General features: G+C 40.7%; 1 protein-coding gene across 14 annotated transcripts in view; it reads right to left on the bottom strand.

Moving 5' to 3' along the window:
• Positions 1-27551, bottom strand: part of BCAS3 (BCAS3 microtubule associated cell migration factor) — a 373812-nt gene that overhangs the window by 161406 nt on the left and 184855 nt on the right. Inside the window, exon 24 of one of the 14 annotated variants that reach the window (XM_075168430.1) lies at positions 1-4680. This exon is cut by the window's left edge and continues 15485 nt beyond it. The exons of the other annotated variants lie outside the window; for them this stretch is intronic. Coding sequence (XP_075024531.1) covers positions 4676-4680 — 5 coding nt within the window. The 3' untranslated portion in view covers positions 1-4675. The remainder of the gene's footprint in view (positions 4681-27551) is intronic. 14 annotated transcript variants of the gene reach the window in all.

The raw sequence follows: 27551 nt of genomic DNA, 5'->3' as shown, positions 1-27551 counted from the left end.
CCTCACTGCAAGTCCTCCAGCATGCCGAATCTGCCATCCAACGAAAAGCAAATCTTGCTCGTTCTTCCCCTTAATGCTCAAGCAAGCTTGCTGGGACATTTATATCAAATCTGGTTGCTCAATACTGTCCTCTAGAAAAGAAAAAAACTTGATTTTGTAATAAAAGTATAATGTATAGCTTAAAAATAAATTAAATAAAGGAAACATTAAAAGATAAATGGAGCAGGATGCTCTATGGCTGAGGTAATTTGAGTGGAAAGGGAAGGAGGGAGTTTACATTAATAAATGATTAAAGGCCTTAACGAGAGCCTATCAGGTTGAACAGTGGAGCATACTTCTCCACCTCTCCTCCTTTAGTCCAGCTTTTTTACATTTGTTCTCAATGCTGATCAATATGGTTTTCATTTACTGATTTCCATAATGCCATATGTGATCTGCTAGCCTGACATAATGAAGGCAGAAAGAGAGCTGAAGTCATTTGAACATTCTCCCTTGCATGTCTGTCGCCAATTTAGAAAATAAATATCTATTGAGAGTTAGAGTTTCCTTCTGTTTAGGAGGAACATGGCAAGATTTGCATATGCAGATTGCAAAGCCTTCTTTTCTTCCTCCCGCCCCCCCCTTTTTTTTTTTCTTTTTATAAAGAAGAATGATGGGGGAGAATATCTTCCCCCATGTGTTTTAGTGAGTATGTGTTCTTATAACAAAGCAGCAATATTCTTAAAATTTAAAACTGAATGAGAGTTGGCTTCTCCTCTTCGCTCTAGCTGAGACTTGCTTGGCACTTTTCTGTCTGCTGAGTCACACCAACCCACCGCATGCCATCAGAGACCATGTTAATTTGAAAAATAAGAAAGGAGGGTCTATATTAGGCAACATATTTTCAACATGCCATTGTCTTCATGAGCAGAGCCTAAATCAATATTGGAGAGAGATCACACTTGTAAACTGAGTTCGTTTCCCCCTCTCAGAAATGTGAATTATGCTTTATAGCAACAGTGTTAGATAAATGCTGTGTCGGTTTAATAAAAAAGCAAGACTGGCAGGTAACTTCTGGAGGGTTGGAAGTGGGGTTTTCTGCCACCTGTAAAACATCGCTGGCATAGGAACAATGTAAGGGCCATAATCGAATCGTAAAAATGTAAATGGCTTAGGCAGACAAGACCCTACAGTAGATTTATAGGTGTTCGGCAGCCAATTTAGTTCTTTCGCTCAGTCAGATCTCATAGGAACGGATGAAACTAGAGGTTTCTAAATACCTTGCCCTTTGGTTGTAATCACTTCCCGTAGATGCCCGACTTCATGATTTAATGAATTCTGTTTATAAAAAGTAAGCAACAGGTTAAATAACATACTCCAGAGTGTCATTATTTGGGCGATTTCATCATGACCCAAATTCATGATTCTTTACCAGACCAAAGAGATGTGATCTTTTGAATTGCATCATATACATTAGCACACAACATTTCCTGACTGCTGTGAATGGTGGTCAGCAACATACCCTGATGCTCCAGCTGGAGCGCAGAGTTTTGTTGCTGCAAAGGGAGGATTCTTACCAGAAGAAGTTTTGCTTTTAATACAGAATATGAAAACAGCAAAACAAGACATGAAAAATTACGGCATGCATTGAATTTAGGATTCAGGCTGCTGCTTTGGCTTTACAGTTGAGCAAGTAAATTATGTTATAGCAGAAAGGTTTCAAAGTTTTGCCGATCACTCAGTTAAACATCAAGCCATAAAAATATTATTTGAGTTGCTGTTAATAAAACTTGCAGTTCATTAAGGATAACTGACCGAGAGAAATCTATGTAAATAGGGATTTAGTGACTTGTAAGCAAGCTTTCTGTCATAAACAAACTTTCTTTGAGGTTCAAAAGAGTTTAGTTAACGATTTAAAGATTCTTTCCCATTTCATTGTTTTCAGGCATTGCCAACTCTTTGTCTACAGCAAAAAAGCTTGAAAAAGCTGTACTTTGTACACATTTTCCAAGTTCCACAAATTGCTACAGATATAAAATATAACAATGGAAAAAACCCACTGCTGAATTCAGAGGAGGAATGACAAAATTAAAAATACCCTGATGATATTGTTAAAATTATAAAGGGTCTCCCTCTAGAAGTGAAAAGCAACATTAAAAGAATTTCTTCTACTTCTGTTCATATCACACTTTTGCATCTCTGTTTACCCAGTGTAACTAATGATAAGGGATTTCAGCTTTCCAATTATATTGCATTGACCTAATTGGGTTTCTGGAGGGCTTCAGGGAATTCCGTGTTTAAAGACTTTGTTCCCACTAAATTAAGAAAGATTTAGAAGTATGGCAGTTTCAGAAAGGGACAAATGAACCCATAGATCCAGAACTGGAAAATTAAATTCTGGAATAAACTTGACTGCAAGCAGCAGAAATACAAAACCCGTGCCTTGAACTGTAAACTCCTCACAGCAGTCTTACTGGGATTAATAAATCAGAGTCGTCGTGAGCCTGAAGAAGAGACGTGAAAGCTCTCATAATTGCCGTCTCCTGTCTAACAGCGTGGAGCGAGCGCTGCCGCCCGCCAATCCACAGGCTGCGATTAACCTCCCGGCCAATTACAGCCTCATTGGCAAAGCAAACAAGGAATTATTGGCTGTTTAGTCGGGCTTTTCTTCTCCCGCTCTGTCCCCTGGTTCTCATTCTGTTTTTTTCTCCCCTTTTCCTGTTAGGCAAAAAAAAAAACACCCATCTGCAAACACCTGATATTCATCTGAGCCGCTGCAGTTGTACAGTCTTGTTAAATTGTTACCACCTTTTCCACAAGCAGTTTTGGCAATTAACCTCGTGGTCATACACTTCAAAGGAAACAACTGTTGAGTTTAACCTCCTTGAGCTACCATGGATTCCTTTATGATTTTTCTTCAAACACTTTCATCCCGAACAAAAATGCAGACTGATAAGATTCGTGTTTATTTTTCCATTTTGTCAGTTTATTAAGATGACAAATATCTCGACCAGTACCACTACTTTGTGCTCCTCAAAGTATATGCAGAAAGAAGCTCTCCTATTAATTCACATTTCTGAGGCAGGGTACTCTGCTTGCTGGAATCCACGCATTTGATACATCTGACCCCTCCTTGCCCCTGTTTGCAAATCTCTCATGTATTTCTCAGAATGCCTGATCGCTCAGAAAACAGAAAATACAAGTAGAGTTAATGCTAAGGACTCGAGATGCCATTAGAATTTTTTTTATTTTTTTTTTTTATTTTTTAAAACTCCACCACTACTGAGAGACAGGACTACTTTACACATGAAAAGAGCTAAAAATTCCTCCACCTTCTATTAGAATAGCAGTTAGCAAGATCAGGATCTATGTTAGCACAAACTAAGTTAACTTTTCCTTCTGTCTAAACTTTTGACTACAACGTATATTGATTTACCAGACTGTGCAGCTGCTCCTTAAGCAACTGGATAGCTAATGATAGGAAAGTACCAAAGCAAATACTACAGGAGTGCGATCAAATTACTTGGAATGTTGTGTCCCTCCCTCCCCCCCCCATTTCCATTCTCGTATTATTGCACGTTTTTTCTCCAAAGTAATCACAAAAATGTAAAATGGGTTATTCTTAGGAGAAGCCTCCAACAGAGAGCCAAAGAATACCAAAAAAGTGTTTGAATGACCTTTTGCTACTGAGCAAGCACACCCCGGCTGTGCTAATGGCTGCGCGGCAGCGGGGCTACGGGGAAGCATCGCTTTTCTCTGGCTGCAAACTGCCTTGGGTGGGAGGGAGTGGCTGCAAGGGAGAAGGAACAAAATATTTGTCTAGGAAAAGAATGTAACAAAAGCTTCGTATCTGTCTCGTGGTGCAAGAAGGGGAAGCATTTGGGCAAGCATATGGCATATGTTTCAGCTTGTGAGGGAGGAAAAAAAAAAATCATGATGTTACGTGCAGTTCAGACCAAATCGAAAACTTATTCTGACTATTCTCATTTGTCAGAGGCTTTTCAAAACTAAGCAGATCTCTCCATAGCTCTAAATGTCAAAGAAGGAAGTAACCGGTGGGTATTGAGTTTACATTTTAGGCTCTCTTTTAACTGTTTCCACTTTTAATTTTAATATGCTTGTCAACAAAATGAAAAACTCCTTCACTCAAAAAAAAAAAAAGAAGAAAGAAGAAATTAGCACATTAAATGATACATGGGTCTGGTGCTATGTTGCACAGTTCAGTGAACCCCTGCACAGATCAGCAAGATGGCTGGAAATGTCTCTTTCCGTCTGTTTCTCATCTCGGCAGCCTGTGTACTCAGCAGAGTGTGAAGAGTGCCTCTCTCCCCTCCGACCGCTCTCCTGCTCGCCCCCCCAAAAGCCCCTGCAGCAGAGAACAGGAACTAGAGCAAATGCTTTTGTGAATTAAGAGATCTTGTGAGCGTAAATTTGGTCAGGCTGCTCCTTTCTGCAGGCCAGACCCGGCTGCTGCCCCAGGATGTGAACTGTCAGTTTGCATAGCTGGTGATGAGTTGCAGAACCATCAGTAAAGGTGAAGACGGCAGAAGCAAGAAAGATTCAAGACTGGTGGAAATCATTTCACAAGGAAAATTTCAGCCATCAGTGGGAGGAAGCTTTGAAAAATGCTGCCATTTCCGAGTCAGAACGAAGGAAAAATTAAATTACTGCCGGTGAGGCGAGCCAAAGTCGCATCTTACCCTAGGGAGAGGTTTGATAATGGTAAACATTTGACAGCTGGCCTGAAGTTGTTATCTTGTTCTAACAGTTGTTATAGTCTGAATGAACATTTCTGATAAGAGAAGAGAAAGAAAAACACTAAACCATTTTTAATTTCTCGCTTTCTATATTTTAAGCTGCACTGCCCAAAGCCAAACAGGTTTAAAGCAGTTTGCCACCATCACTCCGATGAAAGCTTCGCTTTTTACACAAAGCGATGGACTACAGTTTGAAACTAATAGCAGCACCACTTCAGCTGAACCGACGGCGAGCGTGTATAACAATACTTCAGAATTTAAAATAACTTCAACCCACTCGTTTTCAACACCCCTTAAAAACCCCTTCTGTTTCACAAAGAGCAGTTACAAGAATTAACCCTAAATTAGAGTGAAATTGAAAAAATTAATCAATTTAAGCATTTAACTTCAAGATCTACCACAAAACCTTGTTTCTTTATTACTTTACTTTAAGCTGTTGATGTACAACCACAAAACTTTAACTCCCTGCCACCACATAACAAAAAATAATTATACAGACACATTAGAAAGGTAGCAACCTCGGTTCCACCTGACCAGAGCAATAATGCATGAAAAACAGTTCTGTTTAAGCAGAAAAAAGTATGCTATCTTCACAGGAAATTTAATTATACATAAGATTTTTTTGTGCTCAGTTGTTACTGACAAAGCATGTATTGAGGAGGGAAATACGGCTCTGCTCTCTACTGCTATTAGCAGCTCCTCCTTTAGGAAAATACAGTGTGGATATGGAAAGTACATTACATGTATGTCAAAATCAAACTACCATTCTGGCAGTGAAACGTTTTTGTGTTTTTTTTTTTTTTTTTTCTTTTTTCAATCAGGAATGCATTTCTAAGCTGTTTAACTAACGCAGCTTAACCTCACAGAACACATACACTAAGCATCTACCTCCCATTAAAAATAATTAAGATGAATATGTACCATGGCTGTTAAACTCCATTTAATAACTTACTGAAACAGACTGTTGGTAAATCTTTGTATCACTTCGTACCTCAAACCCTCCTGCCAAACGTGCCTCCTTGCTGCAGAGGCAGGCACATACAAGTGGCACAGTTAAAGCCGACAGATATGTTTTCCCTGATGGTAACGATCCCAACTACAGGCACACGATAACGCTCCAATTAGAAAGGCAGCATGTAAAACTTGTTCCTTAGATACATAAATTAACTCCCAAACTCTTTCTGTATCTCCTATATTAACAGATAGAAAGTGTTTCATTACTTTTTCGAATGACTCTACCCCATCTTAAAGCAAGAGTATATAAATTGATATTAAAGTATGGTATTTTGAGAATGTTTCAAAGTAAGGTCAAACTCGTATTAAAAAACCTACTAGTGTAGGCTAAAATAACAGTCTGGCTGAGCAGCCTTCGGTGCATCTGGGTTCAATTACCCACTACATCCTCGCTGTGTTTTCTACTAGCAAGAACAACGCAAGCAAGGCTTGGAGTTCACGAATAATGTCAAAGTTAGGTTACTCAGAAAAGGAATGAGATAAATCATCCAAATATCACAGTCATATTGGCAGACACTTTTTTCCCCTTTACTTCATCACTGAAAGCAGCACAATATTGCATAACAACAAATAGAGGACAAAAGTCCTCACCTCACGAGGAAGACTGAACTCAGCTGGAATGCCTGCTCTCGTACACACACGCTAAAAGAGAATGAAAAGCAGACGCTAAAATGATAGCTCAAAAAAGAGGCAAAACCCAACCTAATGCGCAAGGTAAACAAACATGATTTACCACATTGTCACCCTGACTGATTTCTTTTTTTTTTTTTTTGTGTTTGACCCTGAAACAATGAGGCTGGATTAACATTCATTATTTGCATTCAACAAGCTGCTGTGTGGAGTAGGAACTGCTCCAGCACCAGCCTTCCGAAAAAAGAACGCGGCTGTGACACTTGTTGAAATGTTGGCTCTCTCTTTTCTAACAAGCTCAATGGTGCCCAAAACTTAGACCAAACACAAGTGTCCTGGGTCTTGCTTTCATGTTGTCAAGCTAGTTAATGAGGATTTAAGAGCTGGGCGGGTAAGCAACATACCGGAGCTCACCTCAGCTGCACCCCGGGTAAGGGGACGCCAGACTGGGAGCAGCCGTCTCAGGATCACATCAACATCGGGCTACCATGTTCAACACAAAGGGCGTAAGACAGAAGTTAGACTCCAACGTCCCGAGCCCTCCCAGAGGACAGCCGCCACACCCCTGCACCGCACACCTCAACCGTTCTGACTAGTCCAGAATTCTGAGATTGTACTTAGATCATGAATAAAATCACAACAGCGGCTCTGTCTGCAAACATAGACGCTCCTCCAGGGAACGCGAAGATTGTCATTCGCTTCCATCAAGGCCCATAAAAAAGCAATTGTCAGTAAAGTTGCTCAAAATTATGTATGTTCTGGGAACACTGTATAAAGTATTTTTAAAGCACCATGTTTAATTCTGAGCAGCTCTATATGAAACACGGTAAAAGCTAGCAATAAATCACTATCATCAAAAATGGGTTTGTTTTGTATGAGGAGTTATTTTATCCATTCCGTATTCTGTTTGTATCAAACTAATAACACATTTGAAAAATGATCACTCAGGTTAAATTTAGAGGAAAAAGCATCTTTTACCCAGTCAGCGTTTGTCAGAACATTTCCAAATTAGAACATAACGATATTTTAAATCATGCAATATCTAAACGCCACATTATATACATATTTATTATAAATTCATACTACTGTAATGTACCTAATTATATAAGGTCATTTCTTATAGGAAAGCACTAGTATAAAAGTTTTATGCAAGAACAGTCTGGCTGTTTATTAATTTACTATTGCAGATGAGAAGCCCTCCACTGATTGTTACACGGACGTATGCAACATACTTCTGCATTCCAGAAAAGCAACCTGCCCAGCTTGCAAAACATTAACCAGCAATCGGAATCACGGACTGAACGGACCTCAAGGGTTCGTCCCTTCCTATATCTGCGTGTAAGCCACCGTCTGCCTCTGCCAGCACTTGCCTTGTGCTTACCTGTTTCCCTGGAGACCGGCAATTACAACAAATGCTATTACACAGAGTAATTAGGCATCTTTTGAAGCAAACCTTCTCAGCCGTTTGCCATCTCAGGAATGTTTTAACTTCTGGAACAGAGAATGATCTTGGTTTATACACAATATGAATGCAGCCCTCAGATGGACCAAGCTCAGAGCTACAGCGAGGGAGAACCTAGAGGAAAAAACCACCCTTGGGCAGGTCATCACTAGAGCCAGGGAATGGTAAATTTTGGAAATGGCCATTTAGATTTTGCCGACTCTTCTTCCACTGGCAACAAAGCTAAATATCACCGTGAACCCCTAACATACTATAAAATATGAGGGAGAGATTTAAAACTAATCTCTAGAGGTCATTTTAAAAACTATGCATGCTACATGCGCACACCTTAACACAATTCTGTTCCGTCAGAGTCTTATCTTCTCACAATCTATATTGCTAATGGCTAAGGAAAGGCCCTAAAAAGTCAGTTGATGCTGAAGGAACAGAGCCAGCAGCTGTTCAAAACCTCTGCTTGGCTTGTTAGCTTATTGCAAAGGCTGTAGGATTTACACAATTAGTTTTGCCAAGTTTTGGTAGAGATCTATCAACATCCAAAGAAGCAATTTAGACTTTGCTGAGCTCAAATTATCCAAATGGTAGCTATTTACCAAACAGGGAGGTGCCTTTGTTGTTTCCAAGGCAAGCTTTCCAAAGGCAAGCAATGCAAACTGGAAAGATACATGTATGCATGTATGCATATATATAGATAGAGACAGTAACAATACTTTTTATCTCCAGTGGACTGTATGTCATATCCTTTAGTTTTATTTATTTCAGCTCTTTAGTCCTTTCATGTAAAGACTTCAAGGCCCTTCCAAATACTGGCTTTAAATGATGAAATAATATTTTTCAGCAAAAACCCCAAGTATTTTGGGATAGGTATGATTGAAGATACCCATTTACATCAGCGGAATTTCAACTTTGCCATTAACTTCTCCAGCCAGTAAGGAGAACTACTTCTGCACATGTCAAAGTTTTACCCAAGTGCTAAGTCTAGCATTAATGACGCAGAGAAACAGCAGATTCACATTTAGTTCCTCCCCACCCTTAGCATCCAACTGGTACAATGGTAAGTCAAATAAAGTTTCACCACAATAACTAAAGTATCATATACAAACAGTTAAATACAGCCTTGCAGGGGAGAACTGAGTTTCCCCCAGCTGCTTGTTGGAGCCCTGCAAACCACCACGAGCAAGACAGGCTTTTCAGTAAGTAATGTGGATCATCAGAACCGTGTTCAGTATGTTAACATAAAGCTGCTTACAAGGTGCAGCTGACTGATGTTTGCTTTTATGGTTTGGTCTTGCTCCACCTGAGTCAAATTCAAAATTCCCAAGTAAAATCACCCCTCACATAAGACAAGGTAGTTAAACACTGAGACACACTATATATAAAAACCCAAAGCAATCACTGTTTTCCTACTGAACATACTGGGAAGAACTCTGTATCATTAACTATGCAGAGGGAAGAGATGAAGTCTTCTCTCTCAAGACAGTTTTAATGCCTGCAGTAAACCTGTTTAAGACTTAATTTACTTCCAGAATTTCAGTCCTTCACTTGCACGCTGGAATTGGGAGGTATGGCAGAAGGGGGATCGTGGGGTTTTGCATCTTACGAAGAACAAAGGGAAGCAACTTCAATACAACCTTGAAACAGACCTGCAGGCAGAATTGTCTTTTGTAAAAATTATATTCCTCTGACTACGATGTGTAAGTATCTGCTCTTATCTAATAAAAAGATCCTTTTGAAGTAAGTGGTTCAGTTGGCCTGTGCCAATGCTTGTGTTACTAACCCAGAAGAAAGGCCCACTGAACACAGTGCAAAAGCTTTGTCTGATCTGTATCACTTTGAACCATAAAAGCAGCAAGAGTAAAAACAGAAGGGAAGCCAAGTGCTTAATACTGGACAGCGACTTTCTTTAAATCTCTTCTACTTTCTAATTAACTGCAGTGAATCTACTATGCAATAGCAGTGTGTGGTAGGTGCCTTTTCTGCATAGATGAACACCCAGAAATCGAGAAAGTGCACTGGGGCTCGGTGAATAGAAGCAATGCTTTGCCTACAATTTTGGTTTCTCGCTTTACAGGATTGTTTGTGAAAGCAGACGTAATTAAGGAAGTGTTTTGGGAGGATATCTAAACCCAATATGAAATATACGTAACTCCAGGTTATCACCCAGCAAAACCAGCAGAAAATTAGTTCTGTCCATTTACATGTTATTTATTATAAAGCAAGCAAGCAAACAACACTGTAAATGAAAGTCCAAAGATTCTCTTTATAGTTTTCTAAAAAAATAGTTTTTTGAAAAATTTATACCAGGTGCAGCTCAAGCACATACAATTTTTTTAAAGAAATGAATTTTCAAAAGTTTATGGTTGATTTTATGGTAGAAAATGCAAAAGGACCACTAAAGTTATCTAGTTCCTTAAAACAGATGTAAAGGATAAGTTTGTCGAGAATTTAGTCAGCATTTCTTAAGTGGCCTTCTATTTTTATAGTGTGTTGTAATTGTTAAGATGTTGTCATTCATAGAATAGCAGCCATCATTCACTCTGGTATTTATAAAGAATTCATAGTGTCAAACTCTTCGGATATTCTGGCATCATTCTGAAGCACAAGGAATTTCACGATGGTCTTTTGGACAAGCTTTTGGGAAGAGTTAGGAATCTTATTTCCAGTGCATTAAGAATGAAGGTGGGATTTTTTATGTACACATCTATCTTTTTTTTTAACCTTCAAGTTTCTTCTATCTTCAGCCTTTAGGGGTGTGAGATCCTTCAGCTTTTTCCAAGAGAGGTTTGTGCATCAGAATGGACAACTGCGTGCCCTTCCTTCCCTACTTATAGACAGTGGTAACTATTTGCCCAAAACCTCAGTCAAAGAGGCTACTGGTCTACTGAGCAACTCAGAACATGAATTCAGGAGACAGTATTTAATTCTGCAACATTTGAGAATACTTGCTTAGATTTGCAGAGGTACTGCATCACCTAACACAGAATTTTACCAGAAGGACTATAGACCAAGTAATCCTTGTTCTGGATTATCTTTCTGAAGAGTTCCTGCAGATTAAGTATACACAGAATATTATGTTACTGAATGCAGATCTAGCCATTCTGGAATTAGCAAATTATTTTTAAACGCTTTACATGTAATTATGCATAATGAATAAATAAATACACATTTATGATAGAGAGATGTTACGGTTCAAAAAAGCAATACAACATCTTTCAGCTAGCCTTTCTTAAAACCCTAATATGCTTGTGCATAAATAAAGCCCTTAGCTTGCTTGGATAGACTCTCACTGAGACGTGCCGATGGTGCTAATTCAGAGCAGAAAACGCTCTTATTCCAGGCCACTGCAGTGAAGTGACATTTACCTAATGCAGCTATAAATTTCCTGATAATTAGTGGGCAGCTGATGATGATGCAATCTGACTAGTGCAGCAATGCCAGCCTCAAACTAGCTCTCCAACACCCACAAGTTAATCAGATTTAAAAACAAAAATTTCCAAAATTCTGAATAGTGCGATGGCTCAGAGACAAAGGCTGGTGCCACTAAGCTCACACCAGTTGCTGTGATCTTTTAACGTTCCAGACACTGTTACTGACAAGACGTAGCTCCCCTTCACACTCATGTCAAAAAACTCACATGACTTTCCATTTAGCGATAAATAATCAATATTTCCTGAATTCTATGTAATTGTGGAGTAAATTTAGATAAGTTCACGCTGCTAAAATGATGGAATTTTGAGGTGTACAAAACGGTATCTTCAAAAATAATTTTCAAAAGTTACTTCTACAATTTTACAAGCCTTTGAGGTTCCTTAGCCTCAGTTTTGAAAGTTTCCAATGTCATTCGGATTTTCAAAGCTAAGTAGTTGAGCAACTACTTTAAAAACCTGGCACCAAATCACATATAATCTTTCACCTATCGCAAAGTGCACAGCCCCCAATGTTTGTTCATTCTATGTCACTACCATACAAAATAATTCAGTTTGACAAAATTATATTAAGGAACCTTAATTGTCGTCATCTTTTTCAGACCTAATGCTGGAAAATGTTTACATTCTAATACTTTGGAAGTATAAGACTGATTAAATAGTAGCTTCAGATGTCCTAGCACAGTAAGTTTATTTAACACTGCAAGAACCGCTATGGAAGTTTTAAGTAGATTCTCAGACAGAGAGAAAACACAGACCCATCCTTTAAAATACTTTCTCAAAACAATCTTTGACCTTTTAGGTGCATCATGAACGAGGCCAGTCAATCAGAGAAAACCCTTCTTTTCTTGGATGAACTGTTTCTTTATCACACTGTTTTAGAAAGAAAAAGAACCTTTCTGTATGATAGGTTAGAATATTGTTCTAAAGCAAAGCACAAGATAAAATTTCATGAGAAAGTTAATTAACATCCGGAAAGTACCCTGAAGTTCTTGTTGCTCACTGCTCAGGAAGCGTTCAACTCACCACTTGTTTCCTGAAGGAAGGGAAAGATGACTTCTACCAAAGCGGTAAGGATGGCACAGGAACACTTCCCACCTCCCAGCTCCCATCTCTGCGGTGTTCATCACACTGACTTGTCTGAAACGCAAGATCACAGTCACAGTTTCCCAGCTGCACTTTCCTTTTGGTTTTGCCTATCGTTTTTGGCCAATCAAGCTCAGCAAGTAGCGATTAACAGGTCACACTCTACCTGGAGGCAAGTGGAGTACCACAGGGGGCTGTCCTGGGACCTGTTCTCTTCAATGTCTTCATCACTGACTTGGCAAAGACAACCGACTGCACTCTCATCACATTTACAGGTGACACCAAAGGAGGATGTGTCGAAGTGCTCCAGGGCAGGGCTGCTGCTCAGGGGGACTTGGAGGAACAGGCTGACAGCAACCTGGTGAAACTCAGCAAGGACAAGTGCAAAGACTTGCACCTTACAAGAGGGAGCTCCGTGCAGCAATACCAGCTCCTGTTCAGAAACTGGCTCCTGCACCACACCTGGTCAGGTGCAGAGAGCAAAGGTGCATCAGACACGCCAGCGCAGCTCGGTGCCCGTCACTGCTTCTCTAATAAACACTCCTACAGTGGATGTATCTCCTCTCTGGATCAACAGCATCTTCACGTGAACACAAATCGGACACAAAAGTAACTGCAGAGATTAGGATGGATTTTAATAGGCCTACCTAATCCCTGCACGCATAACGAGGGAAAGGCTGTTGTCTACTTAGACTTCAAGTAAAGCCTTTGACACCGTTTCCCACAGCATTCTCCCAGAGAAACTGGGTGCTCATGGCTTGGATAGGCATACTCTTCGCTGGGTAAAACACTGGCTGGACGGCTGGGCCCAAAGAGTTGTGGTGAATGGAGGTAAATCCAGTTGGCGGCCGGTCACGAGCGGTGTTCCCCAGGGCTCAGTGCTGGGGCCGGTCCTGTTCAATATCTTTATCAGTGATCTGGACGAGGGGATCGAGTGCTCCCTCAGTCAGTCGGCAGACGACACTAAGTTGGGCGGGAGCATTGATCTGCTCGAGGGTAGGAAGGCTCTGCAGAGGGACCTGGACAGGCTGGATCGATGGGCCGAGGCCAATGTATGAGGTTCAACAAGGCCAAGTGCCAGGTCCTGCACTTCGGCCACAACAACCCCAGGCAACGCTACAGGCTTGGGGAAGAGTGGCTGGAAAGCTGCCCGGAGGAAAAGGACCTGGGGGTGCTGGCTGACAGCTGGCTGAACATGAGCCGGCAGTGTGCCCAGGTGGCCGAGAAGGCCAACGGCATCCTGGCCTGTACCAGAACTGGTGTGGCCAGCAGGAGCAGGGAGGTGCCCCTGTACTCGGCACTGGTGAGGCTGCACCTCGAATCCTGTGTTCAGTTTTGGGCCCCTCACCACAAGAAGGACATGGAGGTGCTGGAGCGTGTCCAGAGGAGGGCAACGAAGCTGGTGAAGGGCCTGGAGCACAAGTCTGATGGGGAGCGGCTGAGGGAACTGGGGTTGTTTAGCCTGGAGAAGAGGAGGCTGAGGGGAGACCTCATCGCGCTCTACAACTACCTGAAAGGAGGTTGTAGCGAGGTGGGGGTTGGTCTCTTCTCCCAAGTAACAGCGATAGGACGAGAGGAAATGGCCTCAAGTTGCGCCAGGGGAGGTTTAGATTGGATATTAGGAAAAATTTCTTCACCGAAAGGGTTGTCAAGCCTTGGAACAGGCTGCCTAGGGAAGCGATTGAGTCACTGTCCCTGGAGGTATTTAAAAGACGTGTAGATGTAGTGCTTAGGGACGTGGTTTAGTGGTGGACTTGGCAGTGCTGGGTTAACGGTTGGACTTGATGATCTTAAAGGTCTTTTCCAACCTAAATGATTCTATGATTCTATAATACAAAGACCAATAAGTCAGGGCATGTTTTTCCATGTACTCAGCTTTTTAGTTCATACACTAATTATAGCCCATGCTGATCTCTAAAAATGAAAAACACCCACAGAATTCAAAAAAACTACAATAGGGTGAAATCATTACGTTTATTTTTGTTTTGAATTCCTAGTTAATAGAAGTGTCGGACCATCTAGATCCTACCAATACGCTTTTAAAATCTGTCTTTAGTTACACGTCAAACACTAGATAGGAACTTTCTGACCTCTCTCAGATTTAAAACTTGGTTGTAAGCATTACTTTTTGTCATTCTTTTTCCTTATTAAAAAGGGCAGTGCGGAAAAAAGATGATTAAAGATATCAAACAAACACCAAACCTCATGTGAATGGACTGTTGGAAAATAAAGTACGATTTAATGACGTGAGAAATTAGATGAAACTGTCAAGTTTAAAGAATCTTAAAATGGTTAACAGGTCAAAACATAAAAACTTCTTTATGTATAGAGTGAATATAAAGGGAACATGGTAAGTATCTGCCAAGGGTTAATTGCAACCCTGCATGAAAAGCAGTTAACAAGTGAGAGTTAGAACACCCAGGAGGAAAAGAAAAATTTTTCCAGTGCCATGAGAAATAAACAACAAGGGGGAAATATTTCCTTTGGCCACTGTTACCTCCTCTCCAAAAGCTCAGAGGAGCAGTGGGAATGCCAAGGCCTGGTTTGCTCTTGACTCCCTCTGAAACATTTGTCTTCATTACCACTCTTTTTAATCAGGGCTCCTTCATGAGTGTTTCTGCTCAGCCCCCAAGGGGCAACTCTCGGCTGCGATAAATCAGCATCCATACCGCAAGTCACTAATCAGCACTCTCAGGGAAAGAATAACAGCGAAGTGCAGACCACTAAAGGCTTGGAGAAACCTGAAGGCTTAGTGGCCTCAAGGAAGAATGGCCTACATAAAAATAATAAGTCAGTGAACCATCACTACCTTCTAGGCTTAGCAAGACTTGCATTTGGAGAAATTATTTAAAAGCCTCTTGCACACAAATTGTTCTCACTGTATAAAGGGTACTTTATTGATAAAGAGGAAACGCGCTATCACCCTTGAGCTTGGTTCGACTAATTCAGCGTATTTCACTTCTCCCTCCTACTAGAGAGCATTCAAGGAAACAAACTTGGTAATGGATACCTAGTGCTGCTGTCCTACAATTTCTGGAGAAAAAGATCAGTACATAATGAAATTGAATGAGGAAGAAAGACAGAAGATAACACATTCCCAAGACACCTCCTATATTACTGCAATGGAAGATGAAAGTATTTTGTCCGTTTCTTTCGTTTTAAAAGGTTATTTATAAACACAACTAAGCAGATGTCATCTTAAAAGGAAAATACCTGCATAGGTTATCTGTACTCGTGACAATCTCCCTGCAGCTGATCCCTTTAAAACTACTGCGCGATGTTCCAACTGCAGAAACAATTAATATTTCAATAGTCATTATTATTCCTTAAAATTGTCCAAATTCCCAAGTCTGCATCAACGCTTGCCAAACACATCACAGAAAAAAGCTGAATGCACACCCAAAACCTTTCTGCTTTTTCCCAAGTAGCTTGGATGCCAGTACCACTATGAAATAACTGTGAGCTGTAAAACCGTACTAAGTATTGGCATCCAAATTAGCAAACTAAGCATCCTCCTATCCAATAGCTGTTAAATAAAAATCCCAGAGCAAGCTTTTCCAAAACCACAATTGCAGCCATCCACAATTTTTTCCCTGTTAAGACTCATCTCTATGGTACCTGGAAACCTGGCCCATGTAGATAAAGCGATTATGGCCATACATGGAAAGATCACAGAAAAGGAAGAATCTTCCACCGTTCCTACTTCCAAAGCTCAGGAAGGTTCAGAAATCACATCCATCCAGCAAGCAGACTCCAGCACTCAAACTAAGCATTACTGTAGAAAAACCTTCTACAGTCCTAAACCAACAAACCAGAATTATTTACTGTTGTCTACTTTTTTCCTTGAAATATTGAACTATATAAACTGTAGAACAGATTCAGTTATAGCTTCATTGGTTCGCAAGTGTCCCATTAGCAGAGGGCCTCTGGCAGGTTGTTAACTGGCTTCCTGGGGACCCAGAGTGGCAGGACCCGTATCACTTTGCACCCGACCTCTGCCGAACTATTCATAAAGCACAGAGAGCACCACTGGGACAGAGCAGCTTCTGACCGAAGGTTTAATCCTGAACGCCAAGCAGAGGGGAAGAAAAGAGATATAACCTTTGCTATTAACTCATCATGAACTTCTGAAGGGTTCTAGGCTCACACCCAAGTTTATTACACTTAAAGGGTTACCGTGAGCAACATAAAAATTTACTACTTCACATTAATCAAAATACAAGTAAATAATCTGCTAATTATGCTTATTAATTCATATGTATTTGAATGTAGATGTAATCTAAGTAGCTAATTTCAGATGGTTAAAAGGAGCACACAGTATTCAGTTTAGGGAGACAGAATCTGCTCGAAAGTCAAGTCTTTTGAGCGCTATAAATAGGTGGTTCAGTAGAGATGGGTTATATTAGAAGAAGCTGCTAAACCAGAGCATGGAATGTAACAAAAATATTCTCTACATCAATCGTGCTCCTTTACTTCAAAGAATTCAATATACTTCAGTGTTCCTTTCTCAAAGATGAAAATTGTCATTTAAGTTGTCTGGTCCCACTCCACTTAAATGATCCTTTAATTTCCTTTCTTATTTCTAAGCCCTCAGGTGGCTAGGGCAATGCTATCTGGCCTTGGTTGCATGTAAAGTTCACAGCTCCTTGCCTGATCTCATGATCCTCTCTCAAAACAGCACTTTCAGAAGCGTTTCCTGTCTCGCTCTGCCTTGCGTGATGTGCTCCTTGGCTGAATCAGCTGCCAGACTAAATCCTTTTCGTGGAAAGCCGTAGAAAACTCGGCGCGGCCCCTTCCCCCTCCACCTAGGGCCTGACATCCGGAACTGACTTAGGAAGTACTATAATGGTTACCAAATTTTTGGGAATTGCCTTAGCTTTTCTGAGCTAAACATATGTTTAGTACAGGCAGCATCCACCGTCACCACTTGACCTTATGGCAGCCTCCGAGTTGCTGATTTTTCTTTTCCTTTTTTTTTTTCTTGAAAAAAACCAAGAAAACTTTTACCAGATAACACATGATGTAAATGCAAAATTATGTTGTGAAATGACTGCAAACATGCTGTTTTCCAGATGTTTGACGAGACAGTAAAGAAACAGCACAAAGAAGGGTCAACAGTTTCCGTCAGAGACTCTGCTGGGTTCCACATGAAAAAAACCCCAAACCCCAACATTCAGATCTCATAAATTCAAGGGACTCTGCGCAGCTGTCAAGCTATTTAGACTTTAGAAATAAAATGCAAGGTTCTTCTGTCATCTGCCAAATTTCACTCCATCGATAGGTGGTTAAAAGATGTTTGACTGTTAACATTCTACGAATTTCCTAAAACCATTATTACTTCAAATGAAAGAGACTGCCTGGGAATTGCCGCTCCTAGTAAAAGCTATCTGAGGTAAGCAGGGCTGCATCCTCTGTTTGCTTATAAATACAAATCTTCCCTGAACTGCACGAAAACAAAACTTTGCAGGAGAAAACGATCAAAAAGAATTGGAAGAAGAGATGAAAGAAAATAGTAGCTGCCAGGCACTTCCCCTTATCCCCACCATGCCAAGAATGACCAATACTACTGCCACAAGGAATATCAGCTTTTATTTTTCATCATCTAATCCCCCAGCTGGTGTCAGAAGGACAGACAGATCACCCTGTTGATCATGAACGCTGCTACCAGCACAGGGCCCCAGGAAGCTGCAGAGAAGTGGACGTCTTTGCATGAATCCATCAGAATCGGCAGGGCTGGAATTTCATTTCTTACCAACGCTACTTCCTCTCTCAGGACACAAACCTGTCCTTTTGGACAAGACCATCAGGAGCAGTGATCATAAGACTGTTCTTGCTATGCTTTTCTTCGGTCCCCTTTTCCACTCAAGCAATTTTTACCGAGTACGTTACTTGTGATGGGCTGGGTGATACTTTTTACAAAAACTGGATGAATTAATCTTGAATTTCTGCATGTTTCTACATAGGAAAACACCGACCATAATTTACAGACAGCTCTGCCAAAATGGAAACTATGGTTTCAGACCCACTCATTTGTTAGCGTGTGATCCACTCAACGTAGATCACTTCAAATGCCTTTTAAAGACATGTGGCTTAGTTCTACCCTGTGATGTTTACAAGGTTGCCTGCAGCTTCCCCCCTCAGCTAAGGGGAGTACAGTCAGGCTCCTGCATCGAAACCAGCACAGGCAGGGACTACCACAGCCTGTACGCAAACTCGCCTCCTGCATCCGTGAGGTTCTGGATGCAAGAAAAGACACCCCATGAAGATGTTCTACACAAGGATACCGACCAGCGTGGTTATAGTGAATTATGGTATGTCTTTATGTGAAAACGACACCACTGAAAACATTTTAACTCCAGAGAGAGCATGCATCTGTGGAGTTACTCTGCTTATTCTGTTCTAGCTGCACCAACCAATTCCCCCGCAGACAAACCCCAAGCCTACAATGAATTAATTCACTGTATTCAGCAGCAAGTAATAGCCAGTAGTTGGCAGCACGGTCCCTCTACCTCAGACACATGCCTTGGGGAAATCTCCCCTGGCTGGCAGAAAACTTGCATCTAATGGTATGTTAAGAACATTTTTGTTCTCCTCTGCAGTAATCAGGATAAAAAGTTGGTGTGCTCTGCCTGCCTCACTGTCATAGCAGGATACTCTTCTTCCAGGAAAGCCTGACAGAAAAGATAAGCTGGATTTCCGTGTGTTACCGACTCAACAAAATCCCTGGCTTGTCTTTTTCTGCGTTATTACAGCATTAAAATATTGCATGAATTGAAATATATACTTAATTTTATTTACAGTGAAGGAAATCATTCATTTGGTTGTGAAAGAGTTAATAAGGAAGAAAATCACACACAGTGCGTGTTAAAGGTTAGAGGAATAATCAGTCATTTGAAAAACACTACATAAACATTTTTCCGGATGCAATTTTCAGTCCAAGGATACATTTCCCAGTAGAAATCAGCAGCTAAAAAGGAAATCATTTAGTCTCCATAAGTGCCAAATTGTATCCTGATTTTTCCTGGTCTGGCTCGACTTTCAAAACTAGTGGTTCAACTTCTGCAATCTTTCACCCAATGACTATATAAACACATCCTTATAAGACAGACATAATCCTTGGGTGGGCCAATTTATGTTGGATTATGAAAATACTTAAAGTACAGAATCGTATAATGACTGTTGTCCTTTGGTTTTCACTAAACGGAAAAAAAACCCCGCTAATACAGACAGTCTACACTGTTTCAAAAGGCAATCTGCGACATTCTTCTTTTGCAACTGTGTCAACATCTTTTGAAAGTAATTAGGTACCACTAAATTTATTATTTAGTTATCACAAGCTCTATTTTAATGACACCTAATGTGAACATATCTATTTTGAGCTTTCACATGCAGAAAAAAAATCTCTGGCAAATTGTCTGCATATCAACGTGGTGAGTTACCGCACAGCATGAGCGTACGCTGTACCGCACGATTGGAGTGAATTAAGTTGTTACACACACCAGCCAGAAAAACAATTCTCACTCTCAAAAATACTTTGGCTACTCTCTGTTTGGTTAAAGGTTATATAAATAATAGCTTTAAGAAGGATAAAACAATCTCCGTACAAAGCAAACAAATTCATTTGTAATTTACTGCTGTCCGATACACATATACACATACCCATGCATAAGTGTATACTTTCAAAAATTATCTGTTCCTGCACATTTATACTTTCAGCAATGTAACTAAGAAACAATGGAAACTTTTATTCTTCGTGGAAAGGTAAATTCTGTTTTTCCACTTCCCTTCTGAAACTCTAGAGTTTTTACAGGCAACTACAAAAGTCAGCATGCTAAAGCCAACAGTATCCTATCTTCAACACTTACCATGTGGTAGAAGAGAACTTTCCTTTTCCTCCAATGTATAAAGTTATGCGAAAGAAGACATTTTTCTAGTCTATAGAGAGTAAAGAATAAATTATAGTGATAAGATCTGGAAAAGTTTGGTTGGAAGTTAAGAGATTTTCACATCTGTGTCTACACATCCATGTCTTGGGAATAATGTATCTCGAGTACCAGTCACATAAAAATGCAAGAAATTGTTCCTCTCTCAAACGTGGCAAAACCATTCATTGTACTTCTGTCTACACTTTGACTAGTAGCTTACAACAGTGATCTGAGCTAGCACACAAAAACGTTTCCCTTAATTTAAAATACTATTTAATGTGCGTATGGCATTAAAAAATACATAAATACCAACACATACACAACTTAATTCACCATCACATTATTCCCCCTTTGAGCTTGAATAACTTAATTTATTCATGCTGTTCAAACATAAACTGAGCGATACTGCAGTGAATCTGCATGTAACACCAGGACGAGCCTGATTTATATCCCTAAAAAGTCAACGACCATCTTTCCCTCGGTTTCTTAGGGGATTGGATTCACCTCCACTACTTTTCCAGGCAGATTTTCACACTGTGTTATGCACAATAGTCCAATGTCATGTCAACATCATCGGAGAAATTACCCCTCATTTGTTTAAATAAAACTGATAACGGTGCAGCCTTTCATAAACCTCATACAAACCTTGTGCAGAACACATGCATACGTCATATAACAGGAATACAAAAAATTGTACCGTTTGCAATGCTTTCTTGAAGCTTTCTGTTCAACTCAAGATAAGAGAATGACTGAAAAAAGACGACGTGCAGCCTAACCCTTGTATGAACATGGTCGTCTTTTATAATACAGCTACTCAGATAACATAAACACAACGTGTATGTTAATGCACCATTCCACAGTTTTACTCCCATGAAACAAAAAGAAATAGAATGAAATAATTTAAGCCATTAAGACACTAACACTTCTCTGTGGTTGCCTAGTACAATTTATGATCTATTTCAAAGGAAGATTACATTATTAACCCCTAATTCACAGAAATTAAAACAGTGAAGAGTAACCACATAAAACATACACCGAGGTCCTCCAACTACGAGGACTCAAGAGCCATTCAGTGCAAGTATCTCAGATGCCCACTTTATCCTACTTTTTGACAGGACAAAGCATTCAAACAGATTCAATAGGGCAGAATTGTACCAGCCTTACTAAGAAGCCCCAGCACCTCTTTGAACCATAAAAGAAAAGATTTTGTTTAAAATCAAGAATTTCTGGTTGACATATTTCACGTTCCTTTCTGATTTAAAACACCCTGCTATGAAAGCTACCATTATTTAAAAGTGAAGAAAGAAAAGGGAATTCACCCCATTTCTCCCCACTCCTCACTCTCCTATTGTGCCCTGTATCTATTTCCAGGAAGCCATATTCATTAGGGTTAATCTGCCTACTAAATGAATAAACAAAGGATTTCTCTGTCACTGAGAGGCCAGGTGAGCCGATATTATCTTCTAACACAGAAAATCATCCGCACAAATACATCGCAGGAAATTACCTGCTGCAATCCCACACCTGGGATCATTTGGCAAGTAGCTTAGAAATGTTGAGTAGATGACTGAAATCAAACTAATTATGTATTTTTTTTAATGCAGATCTTCTATCAGCAGAAAAAAGACCTTTCTAAAAATGTGATACAAAAACATCTCAAATGTCTTGGCTTACTACACTTACTAATATTTCCGAAAATTTACTCATATGCAAATGGTATATGGATTTGTATAAAGTATACTGCTTACTTACTATTGACAATTTACCTATGGCTGTCTCCAGCAGTGCCCACGCTGCTGCACAACGCAAAACCATAAAAGTTTACAAATTGTTGGCGTAAGAATCTCATGAAAGATACAGAAAAAAGGATCTAATTGAGCTGCAAGAAATACTGACATAAATACAGCACCTAATATGATAATATCAGCCTACGCACATAACTCATTGCACAGACCTAACTCGAAGCGCTGTTAGTTATCACGTTTCTGGCAGACATCACGGCAGATGAAGAGCTTCAGGAATGTCCTGCATGTTTTGAGAGTTGACACCTGAAGGATGAACTTGTGTGGAAGGAAATACTGAGAGATATTACGAGTATGAAGAGAGATTGGGGGTAATTACAAAAAAAAACCAAAGATGAGATAGGAGCAAGCATTCAAATGCTTAGATGCAAGTGTACGAAGCTTGCACGTGTTATGGCAGAAGAGGAGCCAAGACAGGGATTGAGAACTATGGGAACTGCTGTGACAAAGGAGGAAGATGAGCTCAGCAGCTGCGACTGGGACCGATGGAGACGAGGGGTAATTCTGAGTATCAAGGAAAGAAGAATGGGAGAGGTCACAGGCCTCAAGAAAAGAAAGAAGTCACGCCTGGATAGAAACATGTAAGCATGAAAACCAAAGTTCACATCTCGGCAATGCTATAGAGGAAGAAAGGCCAGGATTTGAAGCTGGCCTGGATGAATGGTGCTCCCAAAGCTATACAGCAAAGGGCTCCCTTCCCTCCCGCAAACACGGATTCTTTTTGATGTTCTTTATACAGCGAGTAAGAAGAGATAAATTAAAATTGAGAACCTAGAGAGCTCTTTGATCCTATTGCCTGGAAATATGTATAAGAATATTTTATCCAGACGTACTTTTGCTATATATGGAAACCAAATGCTGACTAATCATATAAACCTTATGGTGCCTAAGCACAGCTGTAATCTGCAGCAGAACACTGTCACAACGGCAAAGGAAAATGTGGAAAACTAAGAAGTTAGCTGTGGTGCTGAGAAAGAGGAGAAAATGGTGATCAAAGGCACTGGAGGCCAGATTAGACAAGAGGGAGAATTTCTAACTGGTTAGCTTTTAAGATACAAGTGACATATTTATGACTTATTCTTGTATTACTGAACTTTAACAGTCCAAGTAATGATTATCCGTTTTCCAAGTTTATAGAAAAATGATTCTATAGGAGACCTGCTGACTCAGGACAATGGTAATAGGGTACAAAAGTCTGAATTTTGGTTTATTGGTTTATAGATAGCACCAGTTGGTAGCGATGGAGCCATTTAGAGCTGTTTATCGAGACACGCCATGCGTCTTGGTTGGGAACAGACAGACCCGCCAGCTGAAGAAGGGGAGGCAAGAGTTGTAACCTGCCCGCTTGGCCTTATGTTCCAGGCACGCACAGGGATGGGGCATGGACAGAAGGACATACGTGGCATCGGCACTCGCGGTGACTGCTGGGGGACAGCACGGGAGGGGCAGCCTGGGCATCACTGCGCCCGTGCTGGGGAATACGGGGACTGTTATTTCTACGGATACTCCTTATCCTCTGAAATTACACCACGATAATCTGAAGAAATGGAACCAATTTCTCTTTAAAAGGACAAAACATATGGAATTTGTAGATTCTTAAAGGGATTTCAATTTATGGGAATGGGATCATATCGATCCCCAAACATCGAGATGGAACCGCTTGGAACTTTTCTTTGAAACTTGCATTCTTGGCTGCTAAGACTTTGTGTTGGTGCTTTTATGTTAACAGAAGTTTGTGGAAATACACAAATCCCTTTCACTAATGACTAAACATCAGGAGAGAATGCGCAATATCTATAAATCTACTTAAAAATGGGAGTAACATTCCTGAGTAAATCAACCTCAAGATAAAGCTCTACAATGCTACCGTTTTATCTTCAAATCAGTTTTTGATCAAATCATATTCCTTTAGGATATATTAGTCATAATGGAGTGACCACAGCATTTAGTGAAATGACTCTACTGCGTGTGTGAAAATCCAGTGGACTTCCCACAGTATGCTTTGGAAGTCCATGTTACCTTGGTTATACCGATCATCTGAGGAACATCTCACCAAGCTACTGCTGGCACGTGACCGCCTCTTACGCTCGCTTTCCAGTGGCACATTAAAGATACCACCTAAGTCCCAGAAAACTAATACAGATCATTGTTGTTCATTGTGAAGTTTGAGAGTACAGCAATACATAATACAGAGTATCCCAGCCAGCATTTAATACTGGAGTTCATCAGTCATTTACTGAATCCTCAGTACAAGCAATGGGAGAAATATGAACTTGAAGAACAGCATCAGTTCTTGCTTTTCACTTATCTTAAAGTGCTCATCAGTATGGCATACCTAATTAATGCTTTCAATAGGTGTTAAAAATTCCTACGCTGTAATGCAGTAAATGCATTATGAACAGGCAAAGGCAAGTGGCTATAGTTTAGAAGCACAAAGGTGAGATAATGGCCTTCCACATCACTGAACTGTCAACCTCATTTAGCATAAAGCATGGCATCTGGAGATTTCAAATCATACAGCCGTTTAAAAATATATAGAATGTTAAATTAAATGACAAACACAGGACATGTCACCTTTTAGAGGCAGAAATGTAAAACCAAAGCATATGTTCTCCAACTATATTTGCTTCAGGATCAGCAATATTTTTGTAACCTCATTAGATTCTTGACTTGGTTTTAAACATGGAAGGATGGATATACGAATAAGTTACAGGTCCTCCACGTAACATCCTCAATTATGTCAGTCTCTACTAGCAAAATAAATGAAGAACTCTGGGTTTAACTCTTGCAGAGAGTCTGGGAGGTGAAGACAATGAGGAAAAATTTCTGCAAGCTGTTAGGGATGAAAGTTACTCTGTATTTTGAGCTCTGAATCCAAGAGGCACGTGTAAGTATCTAACTTTCAAATCTACATTTACAAACAAATCCTGCGGCCTCTACATGTGCTGAACTCTCACTGACAACCCCAGAAGTCCCATGCGGTTAGCACGCAGAAACGGGCCCAAGCTCAGCTACCCTGATCGAGGGCCAGCCGCTGTCTGCAAGCAGTTTATCTGTCTCTGCGTGGCACGGAGCCTAAGCTAATAAACTGTAGCTGGCTCCACGCAGAGCTAGCTCGGGTCTCGGCACCGTGGTCTTGTCACTGCTAGAGCGGGAGACCGCCGGGCAGCTCTGCAGGGAGCCAGCCCGCGGGTGACACAGCCAGGGCCGTGGGGAAGGTGACAAACCCCGCTCCTGAGCATCATCCAGGTACGTCCGCACGGTGCTTCAGCTCTCCCGCTACCCTCGACAGCCCAGCCCCCCGACGCCCTGGCAGAGGGAGAGCGAGAGCGCGCGCACCCTCACCTGCACTAGAGGCTGCCACCCATCTGACATATCACTGTACCTTAGTCACATTATGCCACTTTAGAGCACGCGTTCAGCACTTCATGGCATGCACAATCTTTCACTGAAGTGTTATTAAAAGGCTATAACTAGGCCAATAAAGATGAATTTTACTTGTACACACATAGCAATGGGGAAGCGGTGCCTGCTGATGACATTAAACAAAACATCACACCCACAACTCAAATTCTTCTTCAGCTACCCGCTATATAAGCAGATCAGTCAAAAGTTGCCGATTTAACAAACAGCAGGGTAGTGCTGAAAAGTAGCCATGTCAGGGTATTACATCGGATAGAGCTGGCATCCCTCTATCCTCCCCTCCCCACCCCGCATCAAAAAGGATTTTATAGCATGAGGAATATTTGACACTGCCCAACGATCAACAATTAATCGTCTTCCTGAACCCTGATTCAGAACGTCTTTAAGCACATGGCTGTGCCTTCTCCCGAGAACTTGCTTCAGTAAGGACGGATTCTCTTTCTTCACAGGCACTGTAAGACTAGCACAAACCAATCACAGTATAATTTTTTTTGCAAGCCAGATTCTCAAAGTTTCAGTCACATGTTTCATTGGAGAGAAAGGAAAAGGCATCAGCAAAACTTTGAAATAAAATCATGAAATAGTGAAGAACTGCTTGCAGTTTAGCTCATTGTGCATGAAAGTTTAAACTTTGCTTTCAACCTCGGTTTTCCAAACATGCTGTCATTCGCTATAATATGGGTTAAAAATAAGAGAAAGCAAAGATGAAATGTAAATGATTTAAATGCATGCATATGTTCTTTTGTAAAATGCATAATACATCTGCAAGGTTTTTCCTCATATTTTGGACACAAATCAAGGGGGAAATGGTTCGCTTATGATACAGTGAATTTTTTATCTAACTTCAGTGGTAAAATGTACTTCCATGTAAGCGTTTCACTGTATGCTGTTTGTTGCTGTTGTTTTGGTTTTGTTTTTGGTTTTTTTTAAAGCTTAAATAGAAACACCAAAACCAAAAGACTAACACAAGAGTATTTCTTTTCTTCTCCAAATTCTTTCATGGCAACTTTCTGTTTGTTAAAAAAATCCACTAGCAACACAAACAACCTTGTAGATGATCTATGGTCAATTACTGAATTTGACATTCAATCACAAATAAGTTTAGAGAATGTTATGCTTACTTCTAAAATATATTTTAAGGGATGGTCAAACAGTATAGCACTCGGTGATTTGCTCAGCATTCATGCTGTAAACAATATAGGTGAATGTCTGAAGAGGTACTTTTTCAGTTAATGCAAATTCAGTTAATGGAAACCGTCCTGGTAGCAAAGAGCTAGGAAGTATCTTACTACAGCAGTGGCTTCTACTGCTTTTGTATCAAGGCAAAAATACCTATGTACTATCTTTCTAGAGGCCTCCTTTCCTGGAATGGTACAGTCAGGACCTTTTGCAGGGCCCTAACATTAGAAGAGGCTATGAATTAGAGAGTTTCCAGTTCCTGTACTGCATTTCTCACATCAATGACACCGTAACTTGGAGCAAAGGAAAAGTAATGCAAAAGACAATGACAGAGCCAGCTACCAAAACTAATGCCCAAACATAGCCAGATACTCTCGAGCAAGCACTTGGCCTCTGTGCCAAAGCCTAGCAAATTCTACGAATTATCCAGAAATACAGGTGGGTTGTACGCAGCCAGGGCCAGCTGCATCTGGGACAAAAGCCCAGGCAAGCGAGCACGTGTAGGTCCCACTCTCTCTGAGCAGATGTGAGCTCAAGGGAAAGCAGCTGTGCTGGACGCCCCTATAGGTATTCTACACAGCGCACCCTGCACAAGAGGCACAAATGGTTGCCCGCTGTTGCTGGAGGGAAGTATCAGGCAAAAGAGACTTGGCAAGCCTGGGATTTCAGAAGAGGAGGGCCTGCACCCCACTTGACCTGGGGACATGGGATTTTTGATAGCACTATTACAATCACAGAGCTTATAAAATATATTTGGAAAGGCTTTCGTGTTGGTTTTGGGATAGCATACGAAGGCCCCAGGAATCCACTCTGAGGCCTTAAATCTGTGGCCAAACTCCAGCAAAAACCATATGTTAGTCATATTACCACCT

The sequence above is a fragment of the Calonectris borealis genome, chromosome 19, assembly GCF_964195595.1.
Source record: "Calonectris borealis chromosome 19, bCalBor7.hap1.2, whole genome shotgun sequence".
NCBI classification, from domain to species: Eukaryota; Metazoa; Chordata; class Aves; order Procellariiformes; family Procellariidae; genus Calonectris; species Calonectris borealis.
Note: the sequence above shows the minus strand (reverse complement) of the source record. Positions and strands in the feature narration are given on the sequence as shown.